The sequence below is a fragment of the Cordyceps fumosorosea genome, assembly GCF_001636725.1.
Source record: "Cordyceps fumosorosea ARSEF 2679 chromosome Unknown scaffold_17, whole genome shotgun sequence".
Classification (NCBI taxonomy): Eukaryota; Fungi; Ascomycota; class Sordariomycetes; order Hypocreales; family Cordycipitaceae; genus Cordyceps; species Cordyceps fumosorosea.
In genome coordinates this window covers 293,704-306,532 of record NW_017387317.1, presented here as the reverse complement: position 1 = coordinate 306,532, position 12,829 = coordinate 293,704, and the positions used below count along the sequence as shown (strand labels likewise).

The 12,829-nt window shown below is 55.4% G+C and overlaps 5 protein-coding genes across 5 annotated transcripts; 4 read left to right on the top strand and 1 right to left on the bottom strand.

Annotated features, from left to right (window-relative positions):
* Window positions 1-507: 507 nt before the first annotated feature.
* On the top strand, window positions 508-1,758 carry ISF_06540 (PQ loop repeat protein; the record flags this gene model as incomplete). Its single annotated transcript, XM_018850144.1, has 4 exons — window positions 508-566; window positions 624-646; window positions 706-848; window positions 904-1,758. 4 exons carry the CDS (start codon window positions 508-510, stop codon window positions 1,756-1,758), a joined length of 1,080 nt encoding a protein of 359 aa, XP_018702632.1.
* Window positions 1,759-3,104: 1,346 nt separating this feature from the next.
* On the top strand, window positions 3,105-3,875 carry ISF_06539 (mitochondrial import inner membrane translocase subunit tim23; the record flags this gene model as incomplete). Its single annotated transcript, XM_018850143.1, has 2 exons — window positions 3,105-3,752; window positions 3,804-3,875. 2 exons carry the CDS (start codon window positions 3,105-3,107, stop codon window positions 3,873-3,875), a joined length of 720 nt encoding a protein of 239 aa, XP_018702631.1.
* Window positions 3,876-5,075: 1,200 nt separating this feature from the next.
* ISF_06538 (hypothetical protein) lies at window positions 5,076-6,773 on the top strand (the record flags this gene model as incomplete). The annotated part of the gene is made up of 2 exons (XM_018850142.1): window positions 5,076-6,116; window positions 6,303-6,773. The coding sequence occupies 2 exons, from the start codon at window positions 5,076-5,078 to the stop codon at window positions 6,771-6,773; spliced, it is 1,512 nt and encodes a 503-aa protein (XP_018702630.1).
* Window positions 6,774-7,352: 579 nt separating this feature from the next.
* Window positions 7,353-9,534, top strand: ISF_06537 (hypothetical protein; the record flags this gene model as incomplete). The annotated part of the gene is made up of 2 exons (XM_018850141.1): window positions 7,353-8,840; window positions 8,920-9,534. 2 exons carry the CDS (start codon window positions 7,353-7,355, stop codon window positions 9,532-9,534), a joined length of 2,103 nt encoding a protein of 700 aa, XP_018702629.1.
* Window positions 9,535-9,874: 340 nt separating this feature from the next.
* ISF_06536 (S16 family peptidase) lies at window positions 9,875-11,509 on the bottom strand (the record flags this gene model as incomplete). The annotated part of the gene is made up of 1 exon (XM_018850140.1): window positions 9,875-11,509. One exon carries the CDS (start codon window positions 11,507-11,509, stop codon window positions 9,875-9,877), a length of 1,635 nt encoding a protein of 544 aa, XP_018702628.1.
* Window positions 11,510-12,829: the final 1,320 nt, after the last annotated feature.

Here is a 12,829-nt window from a genome sequence, read left to right as displayed (position 1 = left end):
GAGCCCAGTTCACAGGCAGGCCGAACTGGTGGTCAGTGGTCACTGCCACTCAACTTGTGTCACCTCGAAGCAACATTTTTAGCTGAAAAGTGGCGCGCAGTGGCGTAAAGGTGGCGCCAAACGACTCGACAGCGGCTGTCACTCGCTGGACGAGGCTCCCAATCCCAGCTCGTACTTTGTACCGCTCAAAACGGAATCAAGCAAAATTGAAAACTTTCACGCAGTCAATCAATTCAACCGCCCCATCTCGCCCCATCTGGTCCGTCTTTGCACTTTGTCCTTCCCGTGCTGGCTTCCTTCTTTCTCCATCCCCGGCGCCCGGGTATGGTTCAATGCACCTGTCCCTCCTCTTGTTCTTCCCATTCATCTTAATAAAGGCAGTTTCCAGAAAGCATTTCACCGTGCTCGCATGACTGCCCCGGTCAGCTCATAGCGCATCACAGAGCCTTGCGCCGCCGTCATCACCACCACCATTCACGAGCCTCTTTGCACGGCCGATCCGACGTCATGGCACCTCCCACCTCGACCTTCCACCTCGATGTCGAGGCTATTTCTGGAATCTGCGGGTAAGAACCTATCCGTTACCCCGATATATTTACTGTACTTTTCTGACTCGGTGCCAGATCCATCTCCATTGCTTGCTGGGGTAAGCTGCGTCGATCCGTCCCATCCCATCCTCCGATAACTGACCACCCTTTCCCAAAGTCGTCGTCTTCTCTCCCCAGATTATCCAAAACTTCCAGCGCGGAAATGTGGATGCCCTGTCCATCCAATTCATCATTGTCTGGCTGCTCGGTGATGTCTTCAACATTATTGGAGCCGTGATGCAGGGCGTTCTGCCTACAATGGTACGTTTTCCACTCTTGTGTAAATGGCACGTGCTGACCACAATTTACCTGACAGATCATCCTTGCCATCTACTATACCCTCGCCGATATAGTCCTGCTTCTCCAGTGCTTTTACTATCGCGGCTTCACCTGGAAAGACCCAGCCCCTACACCCAAGCCCGACAACACGTCGAACGAGCGAACGGCCCTCCTCGACGTACCACAAGAACGCAGAGGATCCGATTGGACTGGGCTGTCACCCGCTGTCCCTCATTTCGGTGAACCACCTAAGGAGTCGCCGCCACCTCCAACGGTGGTTCAAACCCTTTTATGGAACTCGTTGATTGTGCTCATGGTCTGCGCTGCCGGGGTGCTCGGCTGGTTTCTCGGCGAACGCGCTAAAGGCCCGCGTGAGCACAAGCCGGAAACGAGCAATGACGAGCTCGAGTTCAACAAAGTCGGTCAGTTTTTTGGGTACCTCTGCGCCGTCGCCTACATTGCGTCGAGGATGCCCCAACTCATTCTCAACTACCGCCGTAAAACGACCGAGGGCTTGAGCATGCTATTCTTTCTTTTCGCCTGCCTCGGCAACATCACATATGTGCTCTCCATCTTTGCTTATGAGCCCAACTGCGGCGAGAAACGCTGCAAGAACGGCGAGGCTGGCCGGATCTATGCCAGGTACATCCTCGTCAATCTCAGCTGGCTAGCTGGTGCTCTCGTAACGCTCTTCATGGACTTTGGCGTCTTTGCTCAGTACTTCATTTATAAGACGAATGACGACGAGCAATTCACGTCAGAAGATGAAGAGGAGAGTGCTACGGATAGCGTCCAGATCAATGGCCGCGCGAATGGCCACAACGACCGGCCTCAGGCCGAAAGCTGGGACCAGAGACCGTTACTACAGCGGCACGACTCGAACCATCGCTAACATGCGGTTACTACGTGGATGCTGTTTGCCACATTTTTCTTTCTGTCTTTAAAATTTACTCACGACAATATCAATAACGATAAAAACTTGGGAAAATCACGACAAAAAAGGATCCTGGGAGGTATCTGATGTTTTATGGAGTTGGGGCACTAGAAAAGACAGAATATGAGCAGCGGCTACACTCATCGCTGGAACGTCGCGCACAAAGACGCATGTATACTTTTTTTGGCAACTATGTATCAAATTGAAATCTTGGACTCTTTCTTAACGTCGATTCCGTAAGTTACGCAAATTTACGTCGCCTGGGTTAAAATCTCTGCTGTACAATGGACATGGGTTGCGAAGTCTCTGCTCCATCGTTGATCTCCAGTCGGTTGTCAATGGCAGAGAAACCCGAAACGAATTAGCGTCTTGCCCCACTACTGACAGAATAAAAAGGCTGCCAGCCGCCTCAACTTTTCAACTTTTTCTTCTTTTCTTTCCTCATCATCAGTAAGGGTTATTTCTACACCGTCAAGTGTTTTAATAATTCACGGAGGCTCCGCATACACTGCGGCTTGACTGAGGGCTACCCATTGATTCCCTGTGGGTTTTCTTCCGTTCCCGGCCACCCAGAGCAAACGTGATCTGCCTTCCCAATCAGCCATTTGCCGTCACCTTTCCACCGAGGGCACTTGACTGTGGGCGGATCTCGACATTCCATCGACCGACCGAATAAGGATTTGATGAGTCCTGTCAAACTCGAAGCGACGAGGAGAATCAGCGAAAGAGGTGTACCGCCTCGCTGGGCGAGGACAGCGAAGGAGAGAGCTAGACTTGCAGCGCGTGCGTAGAAGGTTTTTCTTTTTGGTGAAGCGAAGTACACCAGCGCGACGCTGCCAACAGTGCGACTATCCACGTAGCAAAACATGCCAATTCTACGGCATGCCTAAACAATGTTACCATGCCGAGCGCAACGGTTGCTGTAAACAATGCCATTCTCCTTCTCTGCTGGCAAATCCCAAGTTGCCGATTTGTTGGCTGAATTTTTAAGCATCACGTGCAGCCATCTATCCACTGTACAATACAGGGGCGGCCGGCTTAACAGCGCAAGACCAAGGGGGCCAATCGCGGACCTGGTCGGAACGCTTCCAAAAATTTCTACTGTAGGCTGTCCACCTCATCCTTATCGCCTCTCTCTTGTCCGTGTCATCCATACTCCGAATCGCCTCTGCGACCCACGACGACAACGACAAACCCGCCTTGTTTTCTTTTCCTTTTCGTCGTCGTAATTCTTCTTTATTTCCATACCACGCATTTTAATCAACACCTCCCGCTGCTCTTAATATCCCGCGTCGTCGCCCGTCATGTCATCTCTTTGGAACGCTTTTTCCGGCGGCAACAAGCCGCAACAGAAGCAACAACAACATCAGGAGCCCACAACGACATTCGGGGCTCCCGCCCCCTCCTCTCTATCCTACGACCCGACCGAGGGCCAGGGCGTCGAGTCCTTCCTGCAGAGCACCGCCTTCGCGGACCCGTCGCAGCTGCACCCGCTCGCCGGCCTCAACCGGGACACGCTCGAGTACCTGTCGCTCGAGGACTCGGCGCTGTCGGACCTGCCCGGCGGGCAGTCCGTGATCCCGTCGCGCGGCTTCACCGATGACCTGTGCTACGGCACCGGCACCACCTACGTCTCGGGGCTCGCGGTCGGCGGCGCCTGGGGCCTGCAGGAGGGCCTGCGCAAGTCGGCCGGCCAGCCGCCCAAGCTGCGCCTCAACGCGACGCTCAACGCAATCACCCGCCGGGGCCCTTTCCTGGGAAACTCGGCGGGCGTGGTCGCCATCGTGTACAACATGTTCAACTCGCTGATTGGGTACGCCCGCGGCAAGCACGATGCGGCCAACTCGGTGGTCTCGGGCGTCTTGAGCGGCATGCTATTCAAGAGCACGCGCGGCCTGCGGCCGATGCTCATCTCGGGCGGCATTGTCGGCTCTGTGGCTGCCGCCTGGACGGTATGGGCTTTTGTCTTTTTTTTAATGGTCGCGTTGCTAATATTGTGATAGATTGCTCGACGATCCCTCTTTTCGGTCCCTGAGCCCGTCCCCTCCGCCTCCACTGAGCTCGAGACGTTGTAAAATACGAAAATACATGCAATGCGACGAAAAACAAAACCAAACCAAAACCAACAAGTCGAAGACTTCGTGTACCGGAGACGAGGCATCGGCGAGCTATGACTTTATAACGGCTGGCTCTCTGGGTAATTATATTGTTTTATTGCAAAACGCTTTTGCCCGGCGCGGGCGGCCACTTTGTATACCAATTTTTATTTCTGACGATGGAAGGGAAAGGAAGTGGGAACGGGAAGAAAAACGCCAGGAGAAAGCCTTAGAAGATGGGACCGGAGACAAAGCTGCGAAAAAGGAACCGGAAGACTATGAGCTCTCTGTGGATGTGAATGGCTGTCGTGGGTGACAAACTCTCCTCCAATGAGTTTCTCTATTTTTGAACACAAATGTACATTAACAATCTGGCAAACGGGCCAGTGAGCATTAGACCATTTAGGCCACGGCGTTGGTCCTCAATACTTATTCATGCAACTTGGAGCTTTGAATGAAGCTGAGGGTGAAGTGAATGCACGCCGCGAGGGGTGTTTGGCGGCTCTCTTGTGTGCGTTTGTGAATCTGGGCTGTTTTCGGGGCTCGAGCCAGGCCTCTCTTGCTGCCAGTTCTCGCGTTGGCGAAGGAGACTTTTGCCGCAACAACAACCTCATCATACCCACGGCCTGTGCACCTTTATCCGCGAGTTATCGCTAGCTCAGTCATGTGCAAATGCTTCCCGTGGACTTGGACGGAATACGAAGATCCGCTTGATAGAATGCCCGAACAGTCTGTCTGGGTTCACGACGGCGCATCGTGGCAGCTGCAACAGCTTGTAAGTGATGGGCATTTCCCTACGTCTTTGTTTGATTCCACAACAACAGCAAGCAATCGTGCTCATGGCCCCATCACTGCCAGTCTGTCACCGTTCATATCAGCCTGAGAATGTTCTCAGCAGCCCCCAACCCGTCGGCTTCTTGCCGGAGCATGTTGCTGCGTTTGCTCCCTTTGCCCGGCAGAACCGTCACCACCTCTCTCGTTTTATTACCTTGTTGTCATTCCTACTATTCGTTGCATCTTCTTTTTTCCTCTCGGGATATGCCCGTTCTCTCGGCGCTTGTCCAATCTTCCGTCTACTACCTCATTCTCCCCATCTCGAAGCTGCTGGCATCGCTGCAACACACGCATCGCCACCACCACACTCTCTTCGCGCGCGGAATCGGCGCAGTATCTTGCAGAATGCCTGACGTCGACGACTCGAGCCGGACGTCGCGCAAAGGCAAGGAGTCTATCTCGCCCCAGCAGCAGCAGAATGGCAAACACGTCCACTTTGACGCCAACGGCGGCGGGAAGCAGTATCCTCCCCCGCCGCATGCCATGTCCGCCCCCAACAGCCCAGCTCCCAGCAAGGCACAACCAACACCGGCGTCGTCGTCAACGTCGAGCAAGTCCCAGGGGCAAGCCGCACCTCCTCCGGTCGACAACCAGCCTACGAGCTTCCCGCAGGTCGGCTCGCCTCCTGGCCAGTTCGGACCTGGGCAGTGGTATACCAGCGCCGACCCGCGAATGAGCCTGAGCCAGCCGCAGTACCAGCAGTACCCCCAGTACCCCCAGCAGCTGCCTTCAAACGGAGGATTCTGGCAGCAGGCTGGCGGCCTGCCTCTGTTTGCAAACGGCGTGCCGGCAGCTGGCGCTCACTTTTATCCAACGGCTGTCCCTCCTCACTATGCTGCCTTTAACAACATTTGCCACCCGGTATTTCACGCCCTTGTTCATCATCACCACCATCATCACTTTCACGTTCCTCCTGTTTCCTCTTCTGCCCCCCCTCCACCTTCGTTCCCCCCTTCTCCAAACTTACTGCACTATCACCACCGCGTGCTCCATCATCAACAAAGGTCCTCTGCTGCTCTCGCCGCTGGTACTGCTGCTGCTTGCTCTGCGTCTGCTTCGGCTGTCCGGGACAACATCATGGCCAACTACCAAAACGCTGGCCCGCCAGCCTGCGGCGTCAACTTTCAGCCTCCGGTGCCCGACACCACCTTTGGCCCCATCCCTCACGTTTACGTGCCTCGCTTCGACGCCGCGTACGCCCCCGCGCCGTCGGGTCCTCCTGTCGGTCTTCCCCTTTTGCAGATTGTTCACGTTCCAGCAGATCCTTGCCCTCCCTCGTTCACCGTCATCATACCAAAGACTTTCTACACCGATGGCTTCAACTACTATGCAAGTGTTTCTTTCCTCGCGTGCAAAAAACGCAAAACGAAAAGAACGGTAGCGGTTGTGTGTGTGTGGCGGCTGGCAGGCGATGACGAAGTGGCCAGCATAATTTGAATGAAAACTTTCGAGTGAAACCTTTCAGCGCAGTTGTCTGGCCAAACTCTTTTGCATTGCACACTACATTCAACCCTTCCCTCCTCCGCAACATTCATTTGAAATCTGGGACTGTTTGCTAACTTTTCTTTGCAGCAGCCTGCCTACGGCGCCGTGCCCGTCGCCCAACCTGGCTTCGTTGTCGCCCAGCAGCCCGGCATGATTCCCCAGCCTTTTGCCACCCCGCAGCCCGTCTTCCTCGCCGGCCAGCCCGGCCTCATGCAGGCCGCGCCCGGACCACAGGTCATTGGAGGCGGTGGTGGTGGCGGCGGCGGCCCAGGGATCCCCGTCATTGCAGGTAATAGTGGCTTCCCCCCCGACGTGTCTGGTCTGGGGCGGACCCAGGGGGAGGAGACGCTGCGGCAGCTGCAGTTTGCACACGCCAACAAGCTCTTTGAGCCCCAGGAGTTCAAGCCCGCAGACGACGACCCCTCGCGCTTTTACTACGTTCGTGAAGTTGACGGGAACTGGACTCAGCGCAACAGGTTTACTATTGACCACATGGGCGACTGCCGCTGGTACGTCACCGATGAAGGCTGGTTCTATGCCGTTCGACTTCCGGACTAGGTGAGTTTGGTGAAAAGGAAAAAAAAATCCCTGTATATGCGAATAGGAATCCTGCTAATAGATATTAACGCAGTTTTTCTTATATACTGTGAACTACAAAGACTGGACGCCGATTGAAAGGAATGGAGAATGTGCTGACTCGGAGAGCAGCCAGGCTGGGCCCAAGGTGCGCGGAGAAAGAATAGATTCCTCTTGGGATGAAGAAGCGAAAGAATTCGGAAGGAAGGAAGCCCAAGTGCTACCTGTTTGTTTTGCAAATATCCTACAGGATTAAAACGACGCAGAATTGATTAAAGAACAATATCGTTGGGCATGAGTTACGCTCCCTATGCCCATGCCCGTTCGATGATGCTCTGTAAATTGACTGAGACGCCGCGTTTTCTTTGTAGAACAAATCTACTCCGTTTGTAGTGTCGTGGTTGCCATCTCAGCAACAAGTGAAGGACGCTGCCACTGGCAACCAGAGTTACTGGCACTCGATTTCTCAGAACGACTCGACCTCTCCTTACAGCTTCTGTTGTTCATGAAGTCCAGCACATAATCTCGTCATGCACTTCGTCCTGCCGAATTATCAAAAAGATGCCTCGCAAGAAAAATACCGGCCCAATCCTGTTTTGCGAATGGGTCCTTGGCGCCCCTCTGCCGGCTGCTCGCCGCGCCATGAAGCCCAAGCCAGCACCAAAGCCAGCACCACCACCACCGCCGCCGGCACCGCCTCCTCCTAGCGATGTGATCCGGGTCGAAGTCACCACAGACGATGAGAAAGAGGAGGACACGCTGAGAATTACCTTTCCTCGCTCTGGCAAAGCAGCCAGGTCCTCCGTGGCGGAAGTGGCAGAGCAGGCCGCCGAGGCCGTCGTCAAAAAGGTCCGCTTCGAGGACGACAACAAGAAGAGCAGCACTGCCAAGAAATCTGCCTTGAAGCAAACAAAGGCCGAGGAGTCGGACAGCTCGGCCACGCTGGCGGAGAGCTCCTCCGAAGGCGAGTCCTCCCCCAAGAGCGAGGGCAAGAAAAAGGACAAGAAGAAGAAGAACAAGTCATCTAGTGACGAGAGCGCTAGCGACGACGAGCCGCACCCGACGTGCACGTGCTCTCGATGCATCAAGAAGCGCCGAAAGGCCGGCAAGGAGAAAGCCAGCAGCAAGAACAAGGACAGGAGCGCGAGCGAGTCTGAAGAGGACAGCGCTGCGTCTTCTGACACTGATGACGAGAAAGCAGCGAAGCAAAAAGAGTCAAAGAAGAAGACGGACAAAAAGCAACAGCAGCAGCAGTCGAAGAAAAAGGATAAAGGAAAGGGCAAGAAGAAGGATAACTCGGACGCCGACGACGAGGCCTCCGAGTCGGGCACGGAAACGACCGACGATGAGCAAGAAGAGGCCAAAAAGCCTACCGAGACCAAGGCCGACAAGAAAAAGGCCACGGCCGCTGCGGACAAGAAGAAAAAGGAGGAGACAAAGGCGGCCATCGACGACAGCAAGGCCTCCGCCCCCAGCGGCAACGTCACCGGTAAGAAGCCTTCGCCCTTCTCCTACCCGGAAGCCTTTCCCGGTCCGCACGCGCGGAGGCCCAACCTCATCGCGCCGATCCGCGCGCAGGTCGTGCAGACCGAGGACGTCGTCGAGACGCCGGACGACCCGCCGCCCAACGCCTTCTACGATGCCGCCACCAACGTGATGCGCGTGTACTACGGCCCCGTGTACGGCAACCACAACCCTCAGGCGCGGTCCCTCTACCCGCGGCGCGGGGCGGCCGGCCGGCCCCTGCCCCTCGGCGTGCCACACCCGTCGCAGAACCCGTACTATTACGGATTCCAACACGTGCCCGGGTACGAGAACGGCGGTGGCGGCAACCCGTTTCCACAGCAGCCGCCGGGGTTCCCGCCGTTTGTGATGAATCCCATGTTTCAACCGCAGCAACAGCCGCAGCAGCCGCAGCCGCAGCAGGAGGCCGCTCCGGGAGGACAGTACAGTAACGGCGCGTTCAGCAAGAACAGTAACGCGGCAGCGCTGAGCGTAAGCCAAGCCAGCGACAAGGCTGGCGGCAATAACGTCCTACCGACAAGCAAGGTATGTGTATCTGTTTCAAGACCAGCCCCAAGCTCCATAAGTGGGAGGTGATTCATGTCTAATGGAGTTGTTTCATGAGAAGATTGATGAGAAGAAGACGACGAGCCCGTACTACACGCCCAGCAAGACGGCCGCCGAGCTGCGCGGCCGCGGTCAGAGCCACCACAACAGCCCTGCCAGGTCCGCCGCGGCACCGCCAGCAGACACAAACCACCAGGACACCAACACCTCCGGTTGGGACAACAACAACAACAACAACAACAACAACGGTCAACCAGCGCAGGACACCAACAACACGTGGGGTGACGGCGCGGCGGGCAACGACACCTGGAACGGGAGCGGAGGCAACACCACTTGGGACAATAGCAACAACACCGGCAACAATGGCGGTGGTGGTGGTGCCTGGGATAACAATGGCGGTGGCGGTGGTAGTTGGGACAATAATAACAATGCGGGCAACAACGGCGGCGGTGATGGTTGGGGCACTAATAACAACAACAACAATGCAACCGACACCAATAACGGCGGAAGCTCGTGGGATGCCCCGGCGGCCAGCGAGCCGCCGGCGGAGACCAACAACGTCATGCCTGGCTCGTGGGAGTCCATCCCGGTGGCAACGACGGCCACAGAGACGCCGGCATGGGGCGACCCGAGCATGGCGCAGAGCACCAACGGTGCCGCAGACTCGTGGTAGATGTTGATGGCGTCTTGGTGTAATTCTTCGTTCTCATTCTTTTCACAGATGGCGGTAAGAAAGGTCTCGGGGCAAGGATACAGGCTGCGACGTGTTTAATAGTTTATACATTCTTCAAGCACGACCAAATTTGGGATTCGAGAGATTTATTCAATGACCCCCGCAACCGGGTATATGCAGATATGTACAAACGCTGGTAGTGACTGTGTCGCCCTCTTTATGTTAGATGTGGTTGCGTTATTGCGTGAAGAGCCCTGGGGAGCCTTGCGTTCACAGGATGGAACATGTATTAAAAGACCTGAGCACGTCAGCTTTTCTCATGCTCTTCAACCTTGTCTTTTTATCGGGTCGGGGCCTGGCAGGCGTACCAGGTCTTAGTTTCCCACTCTATGATCCAGCGGCAGCAAATCTTGAGCCTCTCGCGCACGCTCGCTGATCCGAGCAGGCGGTACTTTTCGGCGTCCTTAACGGGCAAAACGCTACCTAGCCACCAGGGAAAGGCGGCGGGGTCCTGCATTGGGCACTCGCCGTAGATGGCCAGCATACGGTCCGTCATCCACGGCACGCTCTGGTCACGCATACGGGTGACGAAATCCGTAGCCAGCTGCATGAGGTCGCGCGTCGTCATAGTTTCCAGACTCGGGACGGTGACGGTTGCCGCTGGCGTTGTTGGCGTGCTGCTAGAGGCGGCGTCGCTGGGGAAGCCGTGGTCGCCGGCAATATCGGGCGGCGGGAATTGGGCAGCATCGGCAGTGGCAGCGGCAGCCATCTCGGCAGCCTCGGTAGCTTCCTCCTCTTCGAGGCTGATGTCGTCGATGCGCTCCACGGATGAGACAGCATAACCGTCGAGCGAGCCGTGCCTTAGTACGTGGAATCGGGAAAGACCGACGGTTTCGATGAGGCAGCGGCCGTCTGGGAAGAATTGTACATTCTCTATGCGCAGTAGGGTGCCCAGTTCATAGAAGCTGGCGTCCCCCAAGTAGCGAGGTCGCTTCGGTAGGACCATGCCAAAGGTCTTGTCACCCTCGAGGGCACGTCGTACGAGCAGACGATACCTTGGCTCAAAGACGTGCAGGAATGTAGGCATCTGCGGGAAGGCTAGGGTGCAGATGAAAAGCGGCGTCTGGAGATCCTGTGACCGCGCGGCATCTTCAGCTTCGACGGTTAGTCTTCTAGCAGCCAGCTCATCCGTCCAGAATGTCTCGATGATTTTGGTGAGGTGGGCGTTGGATGGGCATGATTCGCGGTTGAGCAGGGGGCTGATGGATAGGCGGCAACGGCAAAGGGGACAGTATCGAGAGTGGTCGAGAATGCGGTGCAAGCAAGAGCGACAAAAAGTGTGGCCGCAGCCGGTAGTTAGTGGATCGTGATATAGGGCGTAGCAGACTTGGCAGTCGAGTTCCGAGCGAGCGAGCTGCAAGGTCTTGGCAAATGACGACGCTTCTTGCCTGAAGTTGTCGTCGGAATGCTCCTTATTGAATTGAGCTTCAGGGTCTGTTTGTTGGTATGATACATTATGATCTTGTGCTTGGATCTCATGGTTGTGGTCCAGGTGAGTGGCCTTTTCTTGCATATTCGTTGAGGGAGGAATGTGTATTTGCGCAGTTGCATCATCCGTGACTGGTTGGCTGGCGACGGTTGACTCTTGAAGGGTAATCTCGTCGCGGACATACTCTCCAAGCTTGCTAAGGGTGACGTCAATACTGCAATCTCCGAGCGTGTGTTCCTTTGCGCAGGACGGGAAGGGACAGCGAAAGCCCTCGAGGCGGTCGTCTATGGCCGGATAAGAGATGCGACGTCGGAGATGAGGTTGTGGGATGCACTGCTTGCATATGCTCCTACCGCACGGGAGGGTGACGGGCTGGTTGAGGAGCTTGTCGCATGATTGGCAGTGAAAGAGGTGTATGACGTCTTTTAAGAGGAAGCCCGGGGGCCGAGAGGAGGAGTTGGGCTCTGGTAGGTTTATGGCGGACATTGGGGCGGTCGGTTGTGAGTGTTGGGGAAACGGAAACTCCTCAAGCTTGTGAAGCGCGTCTGTTGATGTAGGTGTTGTGTCGGCTAGGGGGGTAGTGGCATCGTAAAGTTGAGGATCAAGCCTCGGAGTGGCAATATGCCTCGAGGCATCTGACGACATGAAGAGGACAGAGATGAGTTGGCGGGTTGATTTGGGTAGACGCCAGTTGCGCGAGTCAGCGAAGAAGCGCGCCGGTGCCTCCAACAAAGGCGATTGGAGGAGGACGAAAATGAATATGGCGGAGGTATCTACCAGTTAGGAACGGCGGCGGAGAGTCTGGTGTAGGATGTGGCCGAACGAGTACTTGAAACTGCACAGAGTCAGGCAGGTGCAGGCGTTTCGTCGTGCGTGTTGAGCAGGGAGGGGAGCGAGAGCAAACAAGAGCGAGAGTTGGACGGAGGATCAAGTTGGACGGTAAAGAATGAAGGCAGATGTCCGGGTAAGCGTTTACTGAACCGTGGAGCAAGTGGAGGCGAGAGTACTGTGTCGTCCAAGGGGGGCGAATGTCATGATGTATTGTATTGCGATGCACTGTTTGTAGGTAGGTGGTGTGTGAGACGGGCTGGCTTGTGGACGGACGGACGGACCGAGGAGGACTTTTTGGCGGATCTTTGTAGTGAGGAAGGAGCCGGGTAAGGGCTCTTGCCGAATACCAGGTACAACAAACGGACGGCTTTTACCAGCGGACACACGGTATAAGACGCCGACTTTTGGGTGAAATTCATATAAAACTTGACGAAGAGAAAGGAGAAAAAAAAAAAAAAAGGGATGACGAGAGCAAAGAACAGAAATAAATTAAGAAAAGGGCCAAACACCAGTAAAGACGGGCCAGGGTGGGAAAGCCGGGGCCGGCGGGCTGATTGATGTACACGAGGCGCAAAAGGTGGTCATACAAAAAGCGGGTGCATTTTTGGGCATGACATCGTCGACTTGTTGACTGTTGCAACTAATAATCTAGACCCTTGCGACATGCGACAACAAGGGGAAGCTAGCATTAAACGGTTGGTCGGTGGCGTTCCTTTTCCGTCTCTGTGAGCGTCTGGTCGTCTCTTTGCAGTTTGCTGATGACGGGTTGTAATAAACGACAATCCTGCACTGCGACCTCAACCAATGGATGATGACATGCACGATATGTTGTGGGCAGCATGAGTGTGGTATCTACTAAATCATCATTAGACTCCCACAATTCATCCATTCATTCATGCTTTGTTGCTTGCTCTGCTCTACCCGCCCGCTGAATCTTGTTGCCCCCGGTTTAGTGGCTTGGATGGATCATGATGT